Genomic DNA, 21,116 nt, shown 5'->3' on the forward strand with positions numbered 1-21,116 from the left:
GCCATCGCTGGAGGCTGGCGCCATAAACCTCCTTGTGTCATCTCACTGGGAGTCACTGGTTTACCGGAGGATGTCCCAGTCCTGTCTTAAGAAAGGAGAAGACACCAGCAGTCTGTCTCCAGGATCCTGGTCCACCTTGGCATCCTGAGCTGGTGAGGGTTGGGGGAGGCCTGAGGGCACAGGTCGAGCCAGCCCCCCTTCCCTTCTCTCACCCCCACACTTCCCTTTAAGCACTACATCTCTCAGTATGCCCAAAGTGAGACATTTACAAAAATAATAAAAATAATTTTTTAAAGAGAGGAGTGAAGAAGTGTTTTTACCGCTGTCGGAAACGACTTAACATATTATGTTGCTTTTGTGGTCTGTGTTCTCTTTGAATATTTCTGTATGTAACTACAGTGTTTAAAAAGGTCCAAACCAAAAAAAAAAAAAAAAAAAAGGTCCAAACCAAGTTTTGTTTGTATTTCCTTACAAGAAGACAACCTCATGGATGGGCTTCCCTGGGCTCTGATAGCCTCCCAGCCAGGAGTCAGCTGCTGGCCCCAAGCCTGCGGCCTCCCCACCCCAGGCCTTCAGCTCTTGCTGGCATCCTCATATGTGCATTCCTGTCTGATCAGTGGGGAGGCCAAGGCTAGAGAAGTTGGGTCCTCTCTGAAGGGAGATCAGGCCCCAGGACCTGGGCTGTCCTGGGAATGTTGGTGCTGGAGTGGGAAAGGCTCTCGGGGGAGGTGCCGTCTCACCCGTTCTGCTGAGACAGTCTCTGTTTCCATGGCTCGGCTCCCCCATGCCCACCCTGCCTCTCACTGTGCCCCTTGCACCTCACCAGCCTGCCTGCCAAGCAGCACCTTGGTTTCAAGGCCTCCGGTCCTGTCTCCTGGGACCCCACGGTGGAGGGAGGAGGAGGGAGCACCACACCCTTCAAAGAGGAGGCCGTCCTGCTGCTCTTCAAGCTCACCCTCACGCCTGCAGCCTCCCCTGGACCTGGGGACCAGCCACCTTCCACATGGCTCCCTCCCGGGTACCCCACTGGGTCTGTTTCCATTTCCACAGGAAATAAAAGTGCCCATCTCCCACTCCTTCCGGGCCTCCTCTGGGGACTTTGGGGCGCGAGCCCTGGCACCTAGGGCCCAGGGCCGCGCGGCAGGGTGGGGACTGCGAGCCCCGAGGCCCGGCAGGTTCTCGAGGCAGGGGTGGGGGGAAAGGACGGGTATTTAGAGGTCCCCAGGCTCCCCACACCCCCGATCTAATGCAGTTGAGAGGTTGGTCACAGCGCTCCGAGCCCGGATTCTGCTCCCTTTACCTCTCAGCACAAGACGGTTTTGCAGTTTTAACGAGCGCACGCTGAGTTTTCCAGGAATACAAAACTGGCGTACACACTGAGGAAGCAGGACCGCGCTCGATTCTTTTTGAAACACACAGCCCCCCCTCCCGCCGGTAGCACTGGGGGTCGGAGTCCCCACGTGTGACGACTGTGGAGCTTTCAAGGTTGATCCGCAGTCTCTGCGGGGCGCCTCCTCTGATCATGCCCACAAATCTGAGTGCTCAAGTGCCCGTGGTCTCCGAGGCCTTCCTCTCCTCCCACGCGAGGGCAGGCCGTTCCTCAGGTCAAGTAGCGTGGGTGGATAGGTTTGCTTGTGTGCAGGATGCTGCAGCACGCGGCGGGAGCCCAGGAGACCCCACCCCAAGGGCGGATGCGGGATATGGGATGCGGGGCGGGGCAGGGCGGGGCGGGGGGGCGCTCAGCTCTAGAGGAAGACCCAGGAGTCCATGGAGACGCCCGCCGCTCTTCCGGCCCCGGCGCCAGCCCTACTACAACTACCAGGATGCGTCGGGCGGTTGAACTACACTTCCCGGGACACTCCGCGTCAGGAGTGGGCCTGCGCGCTGGGCCTGGGGGTGGGGCTGCTGTGGCGGCGCTAGAGCGCGGGAAGTCCGGAACCCTCGGCACGGCGGCCGGAGTATGAGCTTGGACCGCGAGCTTCGCCGTGAGTCCAGGGGCTAGTGCCCAAACGCGGGGGCCGGGGGCGGGCCTGGCCCTCCCGGGCGGAGAAGCTTAGCACCCAGGCCTCGTTCTTCTTTCTGCAGAGTTGAGCAAGGCCAAGGCTAAGGCCCAGAGGAGCGGGCAGCTGCGGGAGGAGGCAGCCGTCTGCCACCAGCTGGGGGAGCTCCTGGCTAGCCATGGTGCGTGGGGTGGAGTCCGGGCCTGGGAGCGAGGAGCCGGGAGGACGGAGTGTGGGGTCGGGGGGCGTGGGGGGCCTTCCTTAGTGCCGGCCGGCCGCTGCCCCACTGGCCCTCGCGGCCCCTGACCCTCTGCCCGGCCAGACTGAAGCCTGTCCCGCCTGCCCAGGGTGTTACGCGGAGGCCCTGCGAGAGCACCAGCAGGAGCTGCAGCTCCTGGAGTCGGCCGACGACCCCCTGGGCTGCGCCGTGGCCCACCGCAAGATCGGAGAGCGGCTGGCGGAGATGGAGGACTACTCGGCTGCCCTGCAGGTGGGCGGAGGCCGCGACGTGGACCCCCACGCTGGCCACACCCAGCTCTCCTGGGCTCTCATCTCCTGGGGGTCCGCTTCCGAGAAGGGAGGCCCAGTCTCTGCTGTCCAGGCCTCTGGCTGGAGGGGAGAGGGGGACACGCTGCGCTGGGCCCTGGTAGCCTGGTCCTTGGGTGGGTGTGCCACAGGCCCTCTGTCCACACAGAGCTGCCCTGGCCCCGGCTTCTGGGGCTGCCACAGCCTAGCTAACTTCCGGTCAGTGTCTCTCCCCCAATGACTTTGGCTGGTCTGAGTGTGGTGCCACCGTCCCCACAGTCAGTCCTTAGCATAGAGAAAACGGGGTGTTGCAGCCTGGCTTTGGCCTGCTCTGTGGGGGCTTGAGAGACACATGGGGTTTGCTTGACGTGGGGTTGGCTCACAGTGACCATTCTTCTGTGCTCCAGCACCAGCACCGCTACCTGGAGCTCGCATGTTCCCTGTCCAACCATGTTGAGCAGCAGAGGGCCTGGGCTACCATTGGCCGCACCCACTTGGACATCTTTGACCACCACCAGTCACAGGATGCCTTGCTGCAGGCACAGGGTGCCTTCGAGAAAAGCCTGGCTATCGTAGATGAGAAGCTGCAGGGTAATTGCCCTTGGAGACTGGCCCTCCCCACCTTCTGCCTCCTGAGCTCTGCAGGGAGAAGAGGCTACAGTCCCATTGCCCGCCCTGCCCGTGCGGTGGGTCCACCTGCCTGGACCCTCCCTTTGTGAGATTGAGATTGGTTCTCAGAAGCAGCAGCTCTCCCCCACCCCCGCCCCCTGCCCCGCAGAGCCTGTGCTCCTCACGATCTCGGGTCTGGCTGCCTTTGCTCTTTTTCACTCTGCTCTACCTGCAGCAGAATCCCTGGCACCTACAGTGAGAGGCTGGAGGAGGGGTCCAGGAGAGGCTGGCCAGGGCCCAGGGCTGGAGACCCCAAGTGGGGGTAAGGCACTGAGTGTCTGGAGGGGCGTCTTCCAGGCTCACTGGCCAAGAGAGAGCTGAGTGAGATGAGGACCCGACTTTACCTCAACGTGGGCCTCACCTGTGACAGCCTGCAGCAGGCGACGCTATGCCACGCCTACTTCACGAAGAGCATCTTCCTTGCCGAGTAAGGCCCCCCCGCACCCCGCTCGGCCCCAGGAGGGAGTGGCTGGGGCCTGGGCTGCTCCCAGGGTCCTCCCGAGAGGGCAGCCGGGCTGACCTCACCCCTCCGCCCAGTCAGTTTCCTGTTAGCAGAGGGGCAGCCTTGGCTTTGTGGGGGCCGGAACCCTAAGTGGCATCGGTGGGTGCTTGCTGTGCTGTTCCTAAGCGACAGTGCCCCGGGCACTGAGCTCCTGTCCCCACCCCCAGGCAGAACCACCTGTACGAGGACCTGTTTCGTGCCCGCTACAACCTCGGTGCCATCCACTGGCGGCGGGGGCAGCACTCTCAGGCCATGCGCTGCCTGGAGGGGGCGCGGAAGTGCGCACGCACCCTGAAGCAGGGCTCCATGGAGAGCGAGTGCTGCCTGCTCCTCTCGGAGGTGCTAGTTCTTGGTGGCTCCGGGCTCTGCTCCCGGGTGGGCTTGGGCCTTCAGGAGCCTGCGGGCCTCACCTTCCCTTGCCCCCCAGGTCCTCCAAGACCTAGGGGATTTTTTGGCCGCCAAGAGAGCCTTGAAGAAGGCCTATCGGCTTGGTTCCCAGAAGCCTTTGCAGAAGGCAGTGGTCTGCCGGACTCTCAAGTATGGTGAGCCTAGGAGGGGATGGGGGGGTGCTGAACCCCCTGAGAAGGGGTAGGGAGGGCTCCCGTCCTTCAGCAGAGGAGGCCTGGGCGTGTGTCCTTTGGGAGGTGGCAGCGCCAGTAGGGCACCCGTCTCCCCCCACTTCTTGTTGGGAGGGGCCTCATTTTTCTCTGAGCTACATGCAGCACAGAGTGTCAGAGGGGCACCCAGGATGGTCAGGAGACTAGTGTCTATGCACAAGCCAGCTTCGTTGGCAAACTCGAGAGAAAAGCCGGCCCGCCTAACGGGGTGGGAGCGTGGACGGTGCGTGTGGCCTAGCAGGACTGGTAAGTGGCGGTCAGCAGGCCCCCACCCCATGCTGCGGACCAGCCCCTGCCCTGACTTGTCGTTAGTTGGTTCTTCTATTCTTGCTGCGACCCCACCAAGTAGTTCCTCCTACCACCCCCCTTACCAGTGGGTGAGCGGAGGCTCGGGCAGGTGGCTGGCTGCCTAAGGGCACAGGGCCAGGCCCCAGGCTGTGCCGCACCCACACCAGGCTCTTTCTGGCAGTGCTCGCGGTGGTCCGCCTGCAGCAGCAGCTGGAGGAGTCTGAGGAGAGTGACCCGCGGGGCGCCATGGGCATCTGCGAGCAGCTGGGTGACCTGTTCTCCAAGGCGGGCGACTTCCCTAAGGCTGCCACGGCCTACCAGAAGCAGGTGCGTGCCCGGGCTGGGGCGGGGGTGAGGGCACCGGGACTGTGGGCTGTGGGGTGTGGCGCAGCCCTGGCCTCGCTGTTGCCGCCTTCCCAGCTGCAGTTCGCGGAGCTGCTAAACAGGCCGGGGCCTGAGCTGGCCGTCATCCACGTGTCCCTGGCTGCCACCCTGGGGGACATGAAGGACCACCGCCAGGCCGTGCGCCACTATGAAGAGGAGCTGAGGCTGCGGGACGGCAGCGCCCTGGAGGTGAGGGGTCACGGCGCCCTGCCCTGCCCGGGGCTCTGTTCCAGGACTGCTGCCCTTGGGGGTGGGCACGGGAGGGCTGTCGTCCTCCTGTCTCGTGTGGGCAGCCATGGGGAGCCAGGGCCAGCTGGGTGCGGGGGCGGCCGCCACCGAGTTCATACCTCCTCCTCCAGGAGGCCAAGACCTGGTTGAACATCGCGCTGTCCCGCGAGGACGCCGGGGATGCCTACGAGGTGCTGGCGCCATGCTTCCAGAAGGCTCTCAGCTGTGCGCAGCAAGCCCAGCAGCCGCGGCTGCAGGTGTGGGAGCCCGCCCGCCCGCCCGCCCGTGCTGGGATCCCCGCGTACAGCTTCCCCGCGGCCCGCCTGTCCCCCTGTCCCCGTCTCTGCTCTGGCCCTGAGCTGGTGTCCCCCGCTCCTCAGAGGCAGGTCTTACGGCACCTCCATGCAGTGCAGCTGAGGCTGCAGCCTCAGGAGGCCCCTGGCACTGAAGCCAGGCTGCAGGAGCTGAGAGCAGCTGAAGACGAGGAGAACGAGGGGGATGAGGACGACGAGGAGGACGAGGGGGACGAGGGGGAGGCCGCCACCCTGGAGGCCATCGAGGTGGAGCTCTCAGAGAGCGGTGAGGCTCGGACGCCGTGCTGGCAGCCCCGGTGTTCCCTCCCTGACGCCAGGGCCGGGCCGGTGGGTCCTGCTCACAGGCTCAGGATGGGAGGGAACAGCCCAGCGCCGGGTGGGTAACTGGCGCAGGTGAGGCAGGTGGAGGAGGGTGGAGGTGGGGGGGTGCAGGGAGCCGGGCACAGCCGGGGGACGTTCTTGGAGGGGCCGGTGCCAGGAGGCTGGCGGGCGAACGCACCGCAGGCCGTCCCGAGACCCTCGAGGGTCCGCGCGGTTACCCTGAGGCCAGTGTGCTCAGCTCCGAGGGGCGGCTGTGAGGGTGGGCTGTGGCGGAAGCCGGCTCAGGCAGCGGGCCAGTGGGTGGGCTTCAGGAGTCAGCTGGCTCCTGGCTGCATGGTCCCTGAGGCCAGAAGGAGTGGCTTCAGTTTTGAACTCGAGGAGCCTCCAGAACCTTCCCTCCGGGAAGTTTCAGCCTTGCCTTAGGGGGGTGCTGAGCTGGGCGTGGCTCGTATGCAGGTGTGGGGGAGGGTCCGCAGGAGGGGCGGGGAGAGAGGACCCAAAAAGGAGAACTTCAGGCGACTCTCCAACTCTCTGATAGGCATAGGCAGTTACCCCCGGAGGAGAAGGAGGTGCTGGGAAGGAGGCGCAGGAGGCAGCAGGGGTGGGGGGGGGGGGCGGGCTGAGAGCAGGCAGGAGAAGGCAGAGGTACCGGGAGTCGTGCAGGTGGAGGACGCCTGGGCCCCAGGGGCGAGCTGTCTTCACCCTGGGCCTGACGTGGCCCAACAAAGATGCTTCCAGGAAGGAGACGGCAGAGGTCTGGGGTGGGGGAGGCTGCCCCACAGAGCAGTCTCCTGGGCGCAGCGGAGCCGGGGCAGGGGCTAGGCTCACCTGGGCTGGTGGGCCTGGCTCTGTTCCAGAGGATGAAGTTGACGGGTCCCAGCGGTTGGAGGAGGAGGAGCTTCAGGGCTGCCTGGGCCGGCGGAGGGTGAGCAAGGTGAGCACAGCGGCTGAGCGCGTGTGTTACCCTCCCTTGCCCACCAGTGCCGCCCCATCCCCTCACGCCTACGTCCCCATGGGGCGACTGTGCCCACAGTGGAACCGGCGCAACGACGTCGGGGAGACCCTGCTGCACCGAGCCTGCATTGAGGGCCAGCTGGGCCGTGTCCAGGACCTCGTGAGGCAGGTGGGCCCACTGCCCCACCCCAGTCACCCTGCGGCCATAGCAGGGGCTCTCGCTGGGGTACTGTCTCCCCAGGGGCCAGGGCAGGGTACAGGGGCCGGAGCCGGCACTGGGGACTCTGTACTTGTTGTGGCGAGTGTCTCCCTCACTCTGGTGTGACCTGGGCCAGGGCCAGGCTCGGGGGTGGGCCCCGGGGGCCCTCCTCAGGCTCCAGAGCCCCAGGGCAAGGCCAGGCTGGGGGCTACTTAGGGCCAGGCTCCTTCCCATTCTTTGTCACAGGGCCACCCCCTGAACCCTCGGGACTACTGTGGTTGGACACCCTTGCACGAGGCCTGCAACTATGGGCATCTGGGTGAGTGTGGGGCTGCAGGGTGCTAGCATACGACAGGGAGAGGGAAAGGGCCCCTCCCAAGGAAGGGCCTGGGAGCTGGCTCATACCCCCCATCCACAGACATCGTCCGTTTCCTGCTGGACCACGGGGCCGCGGTGGATGACCCGGGTGGCCAAGGCTGTGAGGGTATCACTCCCCTGCATGATGCTCTCAACTGTGGCCACTTTGAGGTGGCCCAGCTGCTCATCGAGCGAGGAGCATCGGTCACTCTCCGTACCAGGAAGGTGAGCACAGACGCAGGCCAGGCAGGCGTGGGCCGCACGCGGTTGGCGGTACTGCCACTGCCAGCCCTGCTTAGCTGGGTACCCCACAGGGCCGCAGCCCGCTGGAGACGCTGCAGCAGTGGGTGAAGCTGTACTGCAAGGATCTGGATGGCGAGACGCGAGAGAAGGCTGCTACCATGGAGACGCTGCTCCAGGCGGCCTCTTCGGGCCAAGGCAAGCGGGGACCTCCTTTGCTCCTAAGGACCTCGCTCTGTAGCCTGAGGGTCCCCGGGCCCTGGGTGGCGGGGATGGTGCCAGACACTGCCTCACAATAGATTCAATCTCTCTGCAGCTCCCCACAGCTCCCTGGCTCCCCTGACTGTCCCAAGTAACCATCTTTTTGACCCTGAGACCTCTCCTCCCTCAAGTCCCAGCCCAGGACCCCCAGAAGCCTGTCAGGCCAGTGCCAGGGTCTCCCAGGGGCTGGCGGTGCCAGCCACGGCCAGGCTTTGGAGGAGCAGGCACAAGCTGGCCAGCGGTAGCAGCTCGGATGGGGAGGACAACCCAGGCCCGCCCCGGCCACCCCAGAAGAGGCCCCGGATGCCCAGCCCCGCCAGTGACGGGGAGGCAGCCACAGCGAGTGCCGGCTGGGCAGCCTACCGGGCGGCCATCCGCAGTGTGGGCAGTGCCCAGAGCTGCCACCTGCGCCCCAGCCCCCCTCGAGGCCCCGGCGAGGCCCCCAGCCCCCGGGCGGCGCTCCTCCCTGAGGAGGAGTGCTTGGCCGGGGACTGGCTGGAAGAGGACTTGCCGCTGGCCCACGGTCATGGGGGCAGCCACCCGCCCCGCCCCCATAGCAGTGCGGATGGCAGCAGACACAGTGCCTCGGGGTCAGGCAGTGAGGCAAGCGCCATCAGGCCTCGGGCCCGGGCCAGGAAGAGCCGGCTGTCCTGTCTCAAGAGTTGGAGTGCACGGGTCAGAGCAGATGGAGCCTGCAGCTCAGCCGCAGAGCCCCCGCGGAGCCCTGATGTCCCCAGGGCCTTGGGGCCCATTGGGGGAAACCCTTCAGCAGGCCAGCCCTTGGTGGGTGTGCAGGCCTGGAGCAGAGCTGCCTCCCAGGCTGGGGCGGTTGGGGGTGGTGGGCAGGGGGCTCCGTCTTCCCTGACTCAGGCTGTCCTTCCCTGCCCGCACCTACTAGGGTCAGGCCCTGCTCCCTCCCATCCGAGTTCGAGTTCGTGTTCAGAATAATCTTTTCCTCATCCCCGTCCCACACAGGTAAGGTGTCACCTGTCTTCTCCCAACCCCTGGCCCCCTCTGCGCCACTGCGGGTTCTGGGCCAGGGGATGGTGCCCAGGGGCAGCAGAGGGCCCTCATGGCTGTAGATGGCGTGGAATGTGCAATGCGAATCCATCTGGTTTTATACCCCACCTCTGGGGGGCTGGCAGCTGGGGGAGGTGATGGCAGACACAGGCTCGGGGAGGCCCTGCGTCCCTAGAAACGGCCCGGAGGTGCTGCATGTGTGCACGGGGCACTGGCATGTCACACGTAGGGGCAGGGGGAGACGAAGGAGCCAGACGAGGGAGCTGTGGACGCCAAGCTGGGATGGCAGGACCCCGGGGGCCGCTCCTCAACGTGTGCGGGAACCTGGCCAGGTCCAGGACTCAGCTCGACCTCTGTCCCCACAGCAGGGAGACCCACTCCGTGGCCTGGCTGGCTGAGCAGGCCGCCCAGCGTTACTACCAGGCCTCTGGGCTGCTGCCTCGGCTCTCCCTACAAAAAGAGGGGGCCCTGCTGGCCCCACAGGACCCCATCTCCGACGTGCTGCAGAGCAATGAGGAGGTGAGTGGCAGGCCAGGCCTTGAGTTCGGGGTGTTCGCCAATACTGGGTGCCGGGGGCTGCACACCGCTGGTGCTTTCCAGGTGTTGGCTGAGGTGACTTCGTGGGACCTTCCCCCGCTGACGGACCGCTACCGCCGGGCCTGCCAGAGCCTGGAGCAAGGTAAGGGCCCAGGGGGCCCTGCGGCGGTGGCCTGGGCAGAGGGCTGGGTGTGTGGGCTCCTCCTGCCCGTGCCACTCCCAGGTCCGCGGGCCTCGACTCCCAGGACCCCAGGTGTCCACCAGGGTTCCTTCCCAGCACACCTGTTCTTGGCTTTTCCTCCCCTACCTAGCGGCCCTGTGTGTAGGTAGTGGGGTGGGGTGGGGCAGATTGGCCCCGTCTGGAGGTAGATGAGCGCCACCCACCGGCTGTGCAGCGTGGCTCCTGGGCCATGGGGTCCACAGGCCTCTGGTGGCAGCCCCAGGGCTCGTGAGTGAGGAGGGGCTGCCTGGTTTGCCTCTCGTGATGCACAGGGCAGGACAGGCAGGCTCTGGCCCTGGTGACGCCACGTTCCCCCTCCAGGGGCGCACCAGCACGTGCTGCAGGCGATGGAGCAGCAGGGCTCAGGCCCCGCGTTCAGTGCCTGCTCCCTGGCGCTGCGCCAGGCCCAGCTCACCCCGCTGCTGCGGGCCCTGAAGCTGCACTCAGCACTCCGGGAGCTCCGCCTAGCTGGGAACCGGCTGGGGGATGGATGTGTTGCCGAGCTGCTGGCTGCCTTGGACACCGTGCCCGGCCTGACCCTCCTCGACCTCTCCTCCAATCACCTGGGCCCTGAAGGGCTGCGCCAGCTTGCTGTGGGTCTCCAGGGGCAGCCCGCCTTGCAGGTAGAGGCGTGGGGAACGGCGGACCGGTACCAGGGCAGCATCTGAACGTCCACATCTGGCCCATCCCTGGGTGGGAAGGTGTGGTTGAGAGTGCTGGCCAGTACCCAGCTCTGGGTGGCCCAGACCAGATCCTCTGGGGAACCCATGTCTCCACAGAACTTGGAAGAGCTGGACTTAAGCATGAACCCCCTCGGGGATGGCTGTGGCCAGGCCCTGGCCTCCATCCTACGGGCCTGCCCCTTGCTCAGCACCCTGCACCTCCAGGCCTGTGGCTTTGGCCGCAGCTTCTTCCTGAACCACCAGGCGGCCCTGGGCAGCGCCTTCCAAGGTGAGCTGCCAGGCACGTCCACTCCCTGGCCCCAAGGGCTCAGAGAGCCTCCAGCACAAGGGCTCCAAGGGCACGAGCCCAGCTTTCGGGAGCACGTAGGTAGACGTGCAGGTGCTGGACCTGTCTGGGCTCAGAGGGACGTTGGGTGCTCGCCTGGCCTGGGCGGCCCCCTCAGGACACAGCCCCAGTCCCAGCTACGCTGCAGGCCAGAGCCCCAGCCCCACAGCTCTCACCAGGTCTGAGCATCCCGTTTGCCGGAGACGATTCCACCACAACCCACTGGGGCTGCAGAGACCCGCCACCCCAGCCCTGAGAAGCTGGAAACTGGGGTCCTCTAGGGGGCTTTCCACAGAGCTATGAGCACAGCGGCAGGGGAGGAGGGGTCTGGGACTGGGGTGGCAGACGGAGTACTCCCCGACCCACCCACCACGTGTGGATGTCCCAGCCTAGGGCCTGTCTCAGGTCACCTGGGTCCATCCTGTTGTGAGTAGGGGCAGGTAGAGGACCCAGAAATGGTGGGAAGAAGCTGGGCTCAGGAGTCCAGTTCTGCTCCCTCCCCACTGGGAGACACTGGGCCAGAGCCACCCCAGTTTCCCTGCACACCAAACCTCAGGGACGAGGACGGCTTCCCGAGGGTCATGAGGGTTCTGGGCCCAGGACTGTGCGGCAGGGCTGGGGGCGGCGGCACGCGGGGCTGACAGAGATTCTGGCCCTTGGTATAGGCGCCAAGTGCCTGAAGACACTGTCCCTGTCCTACAACGGCCTGGGTGCCTCCGCCCTGGCCCAGGCCCTGCAGAGCCTGCCAGCCCGCACCCTCCTGCGCCTGGAGCTGAGCTCTGTGGCCGACAGCAAGAGTGACCCAGGCCTCACGGAGCCCGTGGTCAGCTACCTGACCAAGGTACGCGGTCAAGGAGGGGCACTAAGCCAGAGGCACCTTGGGCCACCCAGGATTGGCGGGTGGTGCTGGGAAGAGGCTTTGCACGTTTGGAAAAAACAGAGGCGGGGAAAGCTTTCTGTAGACCTGCCTGCCTCAGGCTGTGAATTCCTGGCCAGCAGGAAGGACAGCTGGGATCCAGGGAGGCAGGGAGGGCAGGTGCCCCACTCAGGCCGGCTCCCCTTGGGCCTCCGCTGTCTAGGAAGGCTGCGCCCTGGAGCACCTGGGCCTGTCGGCAAACCACCTGGGCGACGAGGCCGTGAGAGATCTGAGCAGGTAATGCCAGCCAGCTCGTGCCACCACCATCCTGCAGGGGTTCTGATCTCAGGGCCCAGGAGCCCGGGGAAGCTGGGGCTCCTTGCCCCAGCGTGCCCCGAGGCCTGGCCGCCAGCCACTAGCCTGCCTCCTGGCTGGCCCTCATGTCTCTCTTCATGCTCCCACGGCTCTCGAGACTCTTTCTCTCTGGTGTGTCCCCTCCTGTCACCCTTTGTCCAGCAGCCCAGGCACGGGCCACGGCTTCTGTGGCCCTCCAGCCTCAGCTGGCTCTCAGGAGTGTGAGACACCCGTGCCAGGCTGGGGGCAAAGCGTATGGTCCTGGCCTGCAGCTCCCCGAGCCTTGGGATCACCTGGGGCAGCTTCCCCTCGTGATGGAAGCTGATCCCCAGGCTTCTTCCCTGTCTCAGATGTCTGCCTCTCTGCCCCTCGCTGGTCTCGCTGGACCTGTCTGCCAACCCCAAGATCAGCTGTGCCGGCCTGGAGGAGCTCTTGTCTGCCCTCCAAGGGCGGCCCCAAGGCCTCAGCTTCCTCGGCCTGTCAGGTGAGCTCTGGGTATGGTTTCTACACCTGCCACACCGGAGCTGGTGACACAGCTCCCTCCTCGAGGACCTGCCTTAGGCCCAGGTGCCTCCTCTGAAGGGGCCGTCACTGCCACCAGCCAGACCGCAAGGGTGGGCTGGGCCCCTTGGGGTCGCCACAGTGGAGGATGGTGACCAGTGTGACTGGAAGCAGGTGTGAGCCTTGCTTCTCAAACTGTAGGGCGGGAGGACCGTGGGTCTCTGCCTCTGGCCTGGTCAGCCTGACCCTCGAGACCATGGCAGGGGGACCCAGTGCCACAGGGACTTCCTCGTTCCTGTTGTCACCGAGGGAGGGACGTCGGGCTAGGGTGGCAATACCTGCCTCTGAGGGACCCTCCCGCTTCCTGGCCAAGGCTGCCCTAACCCTACCGTCCAGGCCTATGGCCTGACTTAGCTGGTTTCTCTGGCCACGCCCTGGTGCAGGACCCTACCAGAGCTGTCTTGAGAAGGACCCCAGGGAGGTGCGTTTGGTGAACTGGCCACCCAGCGGCCTGGCACATCCTGCTGGGGCCCAGGGCAGGGCAGACCAGGCTTTGCCCTCTAGGAGAACAAGGGCTGGGAGTGGGTCTACACACAGGGGACCCCTGGGTTCTTCCTGCTCCTTGCCCATGGGCCCACAGGGCCAGGCTGGCTCCTCCAGGAAGGCCCCCCTGAAGGTGGGCTGGTAGGAGACCTGCGCTCAGCTGAGGGGCTGCTTCCCACACACCTGGCTTCTTGGCACCTGCACCCTCTCACCAAACTCCCTGGGTCGTGAGCCTGCTGGGTATTCTCCGGTCTCTCTGAGGATTGAGCCTTGTAGCTCAGTGTCTTGAGACTTACAGGTAGCCCATTGGGTCCATTTTATGGAGTGAGAGACCCAGGCATCGTCAGACAATGGCAGAGGCACAGATGTGAATGTGGTGTTTACTTTAGCCAACCTCCCTTGTGCCTGACCACTGGCTGGGAAGGGAGTCCACAGTCCTGGGCACACTAGGCCTGGGAGAGCACACTCCTTCCTAGAGAATTATCGGGCCTCTGCTGGCCTTTGCTCATGCCCCTCGCTGCAGCCCTTGGGGCCTCAGAGGAAGTGTGTTTCCTCCCGAGGGCCACACTGGTAAAGAGGAAAGCCCCACAGGGCCCCCTCTACGAACACCACTGGTTCCCGCGGGACCCCGGCCATAGCCTGAGGCCTACTCCTGCTTCCCCTCTGCAGGCTGTGCTGTCCAGGGCCCCCTGGGCCTGCGCCTCTGGGACAACTTAACAGTGCAGCTGCAGGAGCTGCAGCTGTGCAGCAGACGTCTCTCTGCTGAGGACCGGGATGCCCTGCACCAGCTGCTGCCCAGCCAGCTGGGCCCCAAAGCATGCACCCTGGATCGGGGACCCAAGCTCTTCTTCAGGCACCTCTGACTGGCTGAGCCGTGCCCCGCCCTCCTCACACGCCCAAGCCTCTAATAAAGGAAGCCGCTGCTGCCGCCTCCCTCCTTGCTGTGGCCTTCGGAGGGGTTCACCTTGCTGTCAGAGCGCTCTGGAATGAGGCCTCCCTGCCCAATAAGCAGTGAGCCACAACCAGCAGAGAAAGGGTTTATTCATAGGCAGCCAAGTGAGGGGACGGGAGGACAGATCTCAGATTGGCTTCCCCAAAGTAGGGGCGTGGGATATTTACGGGATGAAGAAGCAGGTTGGGGGAATTCCCTGGTAGTCCAGTGATGAGCACTCCAACACTTTCACTGCCGACGGCCTGGGCCTGGTTCCATGTTCGGTGAACTAAGATCCTACAAGCTGCGTGGCCAAAAAGAAAAGAAGGCAGGGTGATCTTAAGCGTGGGGAGAGGAGATTGGAGGTAGGAAAAAGGCGACGTAATCTGTGTTCTGCAGAGGCGTGTCTGAATTACCTGCTTCTTCATGGGACCATGTTAAAAAATGGACATGAGCTGAGGGTGGGGGTTTGGGCCCTCCGACGTCAAAAGGTCATTCACTGGACACCTGTGCAGGCCCAGTTTTAGGGTTGGTGGTCCTAACCAGTCTTAACTGGCTTGAGCTCAGACTGGACACAGGTGACTCCAAGTTCCTGGAAAACAGCTCAGAGCAAACATCTTGTTTTTCAGGACGTGCACTTTTTTGTATCAACAATTAAGGTGAGCTTGACCAGTGAAGGCAGGTTACAAGCGGAAGGTTTTTTTTTTATTGAAGTACACTTAATTTGCAATGTGTTTCAGGTGTACAGCAAGGCAATTCAGTTTAGCTCAGTTTTGTATATATGTATTGTTTTTCAGATTCTTTTCCATTATAGGTTATTAAAAGATACCGAATATAGTTCCCTGTGCTGTACAGTAGGTCCTTGTTGTTTATGGAGGAGTTTTTAAGAAGCTGTAAAGACAAGCTCAAGGATTTGTTACCAATTTCTATTAACCCTGTGGGGCACAGTTTCAAGGGCAGATCCGGCCACTTAGAGGCCCTACAGGTGAAGGCAAAACCTTCTCCCTTCGTTACCTCTTCCGGTTCCTATCAGGCATGGCTGGATCAGACCCGCAGAGTGTTACCCCCGGCCCGGCCCGGGCTGGCCCGGCCTCAGCGCGGGGTTGGGGGAAGTAGCCAGAAGCCCAGGTGGACCGGCCCCGCGCGCAGGCGCAGACATCAGGTCCCGGCGCTGAGAAAGTGTGCGCAGGCGCATACATCAGCGCCCGCGCGCAAGCGCAGGCGTCAGAGGGCACTCCGCCACCGCGCCATTTCCGGGATCCGCGAGGCCGCCCAGGTACTCCAGGCCGGGGGCGGGCGGGAAAGGCGGCGCTGGTAGAGGCCCGGGGGTGTCGCTGTGGCGCGGAGGGCACTCCGCGCCCGTGCTCCTCCTCGCTCTCCGTCTTGTGGTCCCCTCTCCCGGTGTCCGGCTCTCCTGGCTCCCCCCGGGTTCCAGAGCCGTTTCCCCGGGACTGGCGCCTCCGAGTGCGGCGCTCAGACCGCCGGGCCCGAAGGTTCCCGCGGCCTATGCGCCCCGCGCCCGGCCCGCCCGATCTTCCACCGCGCTCATTGGGCTTACTCTAGAAGCTCGCCGTTCTGGGTCGCGGCAGGTTGGTGAGGTTCAGCCGAGTATTCGCTTGTGGCCGCGGACGTCCGTTTTCGTGGCTGCGTGGAATCCCGTTGTAGAGCCACAGACAACCCCCTTATTCCTTCTCTCCGTTGCACCTCCTCTCTGATGCTGCGGGAGGGTGGCTCAGTGGTATCCGTGTCCCCACCCCACCCCCGCGAGCTCTCGTAATTTCATCGGCCTTCTCGGCCCCGTCCCCCCGCCCGTGCTGCTTAACTTGTACAACCTTGGCCTTTCCCAGCCCGGATCCCGCCTTCCCTCTGCCCAGCCTCCGCACGCCACGGTGCCCGGGGCTCAACGTGGGCTGCTCTCCCTCCTACCGTGGTTCGCCCTTAGCCATCTCCTGTGGGACGCCATCCACCCCCTCGGTGCCACTGGCTCAGCCCTGCCAGCCCCCGGCCTCTCCCCTGATCTCCAGCCGCCTCGGCAGCTTCCTTGGATGTCTGGGGAGCCTCTCAAAGCCAACAGATCAACCGCAGCGCTTTCCTGCACATTCGCTTGCCTTCTACACCTACTTTGTTCACTTTCTCCATCTCAGTTCACCTCACTGTCATGGTGCCACTGGTCCAAAAATAAGGGGTCATTCTTGAGTCCTTTTTAATTTTTACCCCTTTTCAAATTCTCCACTGGGTCTGGTGGTTCCATCTCCAAAGCACATCAGGACGTGGCCCCAGCCACCGCACCAACTTCCGGAGTGGTCAGGGGCTCCTGCTTCCACGGTCTGCTCAGCCCACCGCCCACCTGGAGCTGGGAAGACTTTCTTCAGTCTTCCAGTAGTTTCCTCTGGCTGTGCCAGGATAAACCCAGACTCCTCCTCCTGGCCTGTGAGATCTGTGCCCTTTGATCCCCCTGCCTCTCTATCCTCATTCCCTAGAACACCCCTCACTCAGAAAGCACACCCCCCCCCCCCCACCCCGCTTGTCTGTTTCTCTAAATTCATTCCTGCATAAAGACCTCACATTATACGTGCTGTCTGTCGTATGTGCTGTTTTCTCTGCCCAAACGTTCGTCCAGGTCATTCATCTGATAGCTGCAGCCCCTTCCTCTCCTGGTCACCTGACTCAGAGCAACCTGCCCTGACCATGCCGCCACTCCCCACCCCACCCCCTTTGCCAGCCCACCATTGCTCACTCCTGAGATGCTCACCTGCACCTGCTTCCTCCCGGCAGCCTCCAGGGTGGCTCCGTGTTCCCAGCACAGTGCACAGCACCCTGTGTGTTCATTGCTGGTTTTGTTTCTGCTGAGGGTGGGGAAGCTTTTCATGAGGCCCAGCCCTCAGGGGTGTTAGGGGGTCACCTTTGCGTCAGCACTGGCTCTGCTCCCTAGGTCTCTGCTGTGGCCACCTGAGCCTGCAGGATGTTTCACGGGATCCCAGCCACTCCTGGCATGGGAGGTGAGTGTGGCCCAAGCTGGGCCCAGGGACCCAGAGGGCCTAGGCTTTCAACCTCTGTGGCAGAGGCTGATGGGAGTGGTGGCCGGAGCATTTGGGAGGTCTATAAGTGTCCGCCCCCGCAAGACCTCAGGTAGTGGCCAGGGGCCCAGAGACCTCCTCCAGGTGGGGTCAGCTGGGCGCAGAAATGACAGCTTTAGTGTGGCTGGAACTTCAGGGGGTCTTAGGTATCCCACAGTCCCCAGGCCAGGGAAAAGATGACAGAGCATGTGACAAACGTGTGCCTATCACTGCATCGTAAGCAAGGGAGCCTAGAAACAGGTGGGATGGATGACCAGCCCTGGCGCACAGCCCCCTGGACCCAGAGGCATGTTCTCTGCTCAGGTCACCCACAAACTGATGGGAATGCTGAGATTGAAATTCCCCCAGCTCCCTTTGGGCTCTTTGGGACATAGCCCGGGGGAGGCCTTGGGAGGGGCACTGAGACAGGGCTGGGCCAGGGCGCTGGACAAGCTTGCCAGGGTGACCTTCGCAAGCAGCCTGCCAGCTATCTGCCTGTTCTGTCGCAGCCCCTGGAAACAAGCCGGAGCTGTATGAGGTGAGCGGCGGGCACCTGCCTGGCGGCGCTGGCCAGTAGTCTTTTATCTGCGTGGTTCTCACCGGGACCCTGCAGCCACTGTGGTGCTGCTGGCCGACCTTCCGCCCTGTCTCCCCAACAGGAAGTGAAGCTGTATAAGAATGCCCGTGAGCGGGAGAAGTGAGTCCAGCACCCAGGCTGCCTGCCTCCCCCATACTGAGGGTCAGAAGAACATGGGGTCGGCCCAGGGAAACGGGTCCCAAGAAGCCTCTGCCAGGGGTGGGGTGAGAGGGGCAGCCAGACACGGAGGTCTGCCTCAACGGCACCTTGGGTAGGACTGGCACCCTAGGCTCCGGGACCTTGGCTTCCCTGCCGTGGCAGCCACATCTGAAGGGTGCGCCCCCTCAGGTATGACAACATGGCAGAGCTGTTTGCAGTCGTGAAGACGATGCAGGCCCTGGAGAAGGCGTACATCAAGGACTGCGTCAGCCCCAACGAGTGAGAGCCCGCTTCCCTGCACCACCGACCCGTACTTGGAAGCTTGTTTCTGCCCTCCAGGGCTGGGGCGCTCAGTAAGGAGCGGGGGCGGGGGTCTGAGGCCCACCCAGCACAAGGAGGGTCGCTTGGGTGCTGGCGGCCTTGGTGCCATCTCGGGCAGGGACGCCCTGGCGGCAGTAGCCCAGCATTCTGGGGAGAGGGGAGCCCAGCGCCTTGGCGTCAGCATTCTGCCCCAGCTTTGCTGCCTGGGGCCTCATCAGTGCAAAGGCATAGGAGGCGAGCAGGGTGGCAAAGGCAGTCAGTCCGTGGGTGCCGCCGACCAGGCCTGGCAGCCAGCTGGAACGTGGGGCCTTTGTTCGGTGCAGCAGCCCCTCCCCCATAGGACCACAAGCTGTCAACGTGGAGGCACGGCCAACATGGCCTGAAGAGCGGGCACAAGGGGTCTCGCTGGGCCTCTGCCTGGTGTTGGGCTGGGGGCCAACCTGCACAGTCCAGGCCAGGTCCGTGTGGCAGCCGTATTTTGGCCGTTACCACCTTCTGCCACCTTCCAGAGTTCTTTTTTTGTGTAAACCAAGTGGGAAGGCTCAGCTCTCTATGGCCAATCCCTGGCCCTTCACCCAGCCCTCCGTGTGAGATGCCACTTGTCTGGAAGGGCGGAGGGTAAGCAGGATGTGCCAGGCGGCGCTGGCCTGGCGCTGAGGGCGGCAGCCTGACCCTTCCCCCCAGGTACACTGCGGCCTGCTCGCGGCTCCTGGTCCAGTACAAAGCTGCCTTCCGGCAGGTACAGGGGTCAGAGATCAGCTCCATCGATGAATTCTGCCGCAAGTTCCGAGTGAGTGAGCGGCCCCTCCACCCTGAGGGGCGTGGGCGGGCGTAGGCATGGGGGCCATTGGGCTGGGGCTGGGCTGCCCCGCGAGGCCCAGCACCGTGTGCCCTCCCTCAGCTGGACTGCCCGCTTGCCATGGAGAGGATCAAGGAGGACCGGCCCATCACCATCAAGGACGACAAGGGCAACCTGAATCGCTGCATTGCCGACGTGGTCTCGGTGCGGAGGCGGGAGGGCCACGTGCCCACAGCCCCGCGGTGCACAGAGTAGCTGGAGTGGGGGGCGGGCAGTCCTCCTGGGCAGCGTCCGGGAAACCCCCTGAGGCCCCTCCCATCCCAAGGCCCACGTGGGATGTGCCCAGGGCTCCCACCCACTGACCGCTCCTCAGCTGCAGGGTCAGGCTTAGGGCCCACGTGACCCCACGGTGAGGCTAAGGAGGGCGAGGGCCGGCTGGTGCTGCCCCGGGCCCAGCCCTGCAGAGGACCAGGCTGGCGGGGGTCTTTGCCAGGGGTCCATGTCATCTCACACACACCCTTGCCACCAGCTCTTCATCACAGTGATGGACAAGCTGCGCCTGGAGATCCGGGCCATGGACGAGGTGCGGCTCCCGGGCGGTTGGGGGTGGGGGCAGGGGAACCAGGGTCGGTGTCTCCAAGCGGGTAGTGTTTCTGCAGATCCAGCCCGACCTGCGGGAGCTGATGGAGACCATGCACCGCATGAGCCACCTGCCCCCTGACTTCGAGGGCCGCCAGACGGTCAGCCAGTGGTGAGTGTGTCACCTGCTGAGCCACCCAGTCCGTCGCAGCCCCGTAGCCCCCCACCTGCCCCAGCCCAGCTCTGTGCTCTGTGCCCCACAGGCTGCAGACCCTGAGTGGCATGTCAGCCTCAGACGAGCTGGACGACTCCCAGGTGCGCCAGATGCTCTTCGACCTGGAATCAGCCTACAACGCCTTCAACCGCTTCCTGCACGCCTGAGCCCAGCCTCCCTACCCCCACCTTCTGCGATCGTGCCATTTCCCCCGATGTCTGCAAACGTTTTACCATGCACAGTGGCCTAGAGCCCGCTCCCCCAATAAAGATGCTTTCTGACCTCCCTGCTGCTGTGGCCGCCTCCTGCCCGCCCCAGGCCCACCCTGCCTATTTGTCTGCTCTCTGGGCCTCGGGAGCACGCAGCCCATTCATCAGGGAAGAGCCTCAGTGGCACTTCAGAGGCAGCGCCTTCCCTGGTGGGCACCGCCTGGCAAGCCAGCAGGGGTGCGCCTCCCCCCAGGCCAGGTAGGCTTGCATCTGCCTGCCACACCTTCCCCCACCTCTCAGCTGAGAGCTTTAGGCAGCGTGGCGGCCCAGCTGACCAGGTCGGCACAGAGCCTGACACCTTTGCAGCAGGGCCCATCCTTGTGCGGTGGCTCACAGGAGCGCCGGTTGGTAGCTCACAGTAGCACAGCTTGTCCTCCTGCCTGCCACCAAGGGTGTCCCTCACCCGGGAGCAAGGCCCAGCTGGCAGATGCCACGGGAGCCCCAGAGCTGGCCTTGCCCAAAGCCTGGTGGGGAAGCAACGCCTGCTCCAAGGCCTTGTGCCGTCAGTGCTGGAAGCTGCCTGGCCCCGCGGAGTTCATGTCTGCGTCCTCATCCTCTGGGGCAGACAGCAAGCAGCAAACCAGAGACCAAGGCTCTGGGTTCCAGGGGCGTGGGTTCCAGTTTTAGCAGCTGTGGTGTTGGGATAAGGGACACGCCAGAGTTTCATCGTAGCATCTTCTCTTAGTGGTACTTCTTTGTACCTGGCTTCTAGAGGCAACAAAATAAAGTGGTATTTCGAGTGGTGAAGAAGGAGGTCCAAGGCTACCAGTGAGGAGGTGCCATTGCATACGGGGTGGTCAGGAGCAGCTCTCAGCGTTGAACAAAAGATCCAGGAGAAGTGAGCAGGGCTCCCTGGGGAAGGAGGAAGGGTGTGGGAAGCCGGGTGGGAAATGGGGCTGGAAGGCGGGTCAGGACTTGGGATTGTACCCAGAAGCCCCAGATGCCAGTGAGGGACTCAGAGCAGCGGCCCTCATCTCCCTGGTGTGTTAGGGGGAAGAGCAGAGTCAGCAAGTGAGGGGGAGAGACGGTCAGCTTCTGGGTGTAGACCGTGCTGTGTGTGGTGCCCACAGTCTGCTGGATGCAGCGGTGGAATGAGAACTCCGGGGTTACACCAGGCTTGAACCTGGAGGGGTGGAGGAACTCCTATTGAAATGTGGACACTTGGGGAGGAGGGGCCCTGTGTGCACAGGCTGAGCTGGACTTGGCTCTCCGATGGTCAAGGGGAACTGTCAAGTGCGTGGCTGGACACCAGCGGGTGGAGTTCCATAGACAAGGGTGAAGGCTGGTGTCTGGGGTGAAGGCACGCTATCATG

At 63.9% G+C, this 21,116-nt stretch overlaps 2 protein-coding genes across 12 annotated transcripts; both read left to right on the forward strand.

The window, feature by feature from the left end:
- The first annotated feature begins 1,396 nt into the window (after positions 1-1,396).
- Positions 1,397-14,250, forward strand: TONSL (tonsoku like, DNA repair protein). 7 transcript variants are annotated; one of them, XM_029202136.1, is made up of 26 exons: positions 1,397-1,604; positions 2,086-2,181; positions 2,348-2,490; positions 2,933-3,116; positions 3,492-3,621; positions 3,864-4,035; positions 4,124-4,238; positions 4,783-4,928; positions 5,022-5,174; positions 5,345-5,470; positions 5,594-5,792; positions 6,706-6,782; positions 6,882-6,971; positions 7,248-7,320; positions 7,420-7,583; positions 7,673-7,796; positions 7,915-8,642; positions 8,758-8,834; positions 9,245-9,398; positions 9,480-9,558; positions 9,958-10,259; positions 10,416-10,587; positions 11,310-11,485; positions 11,724-11,797; positions 12,205-12,338; positions 13,568-14,250. In XM_029202136.1, the coding sequence occupies exons 1-26, from the start codon at positions 1,523-1,525 to the stop codon at positions 13,759-13,761; spliced, it is 4,164 nt and encodes a 1,387-aa protein (XP_029057969.1). In that variant the 5' UTR covers positions 1,397-1,522; the 3' UTR covers positions 13,762-14,250. The 7 variants fall into 7 exon arrangements, 6 of the variants coding, with proteins under 6 accessions (XP_029057969.1, XP_029057967.1, XP_029057970.1 ...); XM_029202137.1 differs by lacking the exon at positions 1,397-1,604 and adding an exon at positions 1,897-1,985; XR_003790727.1 differs by having other exon boundaries at positions 4,783-5,174; positions 11,728-11,797; positions 13,568-13,699.
- Positions 14,251-15,045: 795 nt separating this feature from the next.
- Positions 15,046-19,819, forward strand: VPS28 (VPS28 subunit of ESCRT-I). Of its 5 annotated transcripts, none has more exons than XM_029202300.1 (10): positions 15,046-15,105; positions 16,762-16,828; positions 17,395-17,423; positions 17,545-17,582; positions 17,811-17,900; positions 18,627-18,732; positions 18,844-18,945; positions 19,271-19,324; positions 19,401-19,492; positions 19,584-19,819. In XM_029202300.1, exons 2-10 carry the CDS (start codon positions 16,792-16,794, stop codon positions 19,699-19,701), a joined length of 666 nt encoding a protein of 221 aa, XP_029058133.1. In that variant the 5' UTR covers positions 15,046-15,105; positions 16,762-16,791; the 3' UTR covers positions 19,702-19,819. The 5 variants fall into 5 exon arrangements, with proteins under 5 accessions (XP_029058133.1, XP_029058135.1, XP_029058134.1 ...); XM_029202302.1 differs by having other exon boundaries at positions 15,081-15,105; positions 17,545-17,624; XM_029202301.1 differs by lacking the exon at positions 15,046-15,105 and adding an exon at positions 15,114-15,418.
- Positions 19,820-21,116: the final 1,297 nt, after the last annotated feature.

The sequence above is a fragment of the Monodon monoceros genome, unplaced genomic scaffold, assembly GCF_005190385.1.
Source record: "Monodon monoceros isolate NGI ecotype Baffin Bay Population unplaced genomic scaffold, NGI_Narwhal_1 Super_Scaffold_5, whole genome shotgun sequence".
NCBI lineage: Eukaryota > Metazoa > Chordata > Mammalia > Artiodactyla > Monodontidae > Monodon > Monodon monoceros.

Excerpts from the sequence above, each read along its gene's own strand:
- VPS28 (XM_029202300.1), top strand. The coding sequence starts at position 16,792 with ATGTTTCACGGGATCCCAGCCACTCCTGGCATGGGAG. Across the intron at positions 17,583-17,810 it reads AATGCCCGTGAGCGGGAGAA|GTATGACAACATGGCAGAGC; the intron begins GTGAGTCCAGCA and ends GCGCCCCCTCAG. Across the intron at positions 19,325-19,400 it reads AGATCCGGGCCATGGACGAG|ATCCAGCCCGACCTGCGGGA; the intron begins GTGCGGCTCCCG and ends GTGTTTCTGCAG.
- TONSL (XM_029202134.1), top strand. The coding sequence starts at position 1,523 with ATGCCCACAAATCTGAGTGCTCAAGTGCCCGTGGTCTCCGAGGCCTTC. Across the intron at positions 2,182-2,347 it reads GGAGCTCCTGGCTAGCCATG|GGTGTTACGCGGAGGCCCTG; the intron begins GTGCGTGGGGTG and ends CCGCCTGCCCAG. Across the intron at positions 8,835-9,244 it reads CTCATCCCCGTCCCACACAG|CAGGGAGACCCACTCCGTGG; the intron begins GTAAGGTGTCAC and ends CTGTCCCCACAG.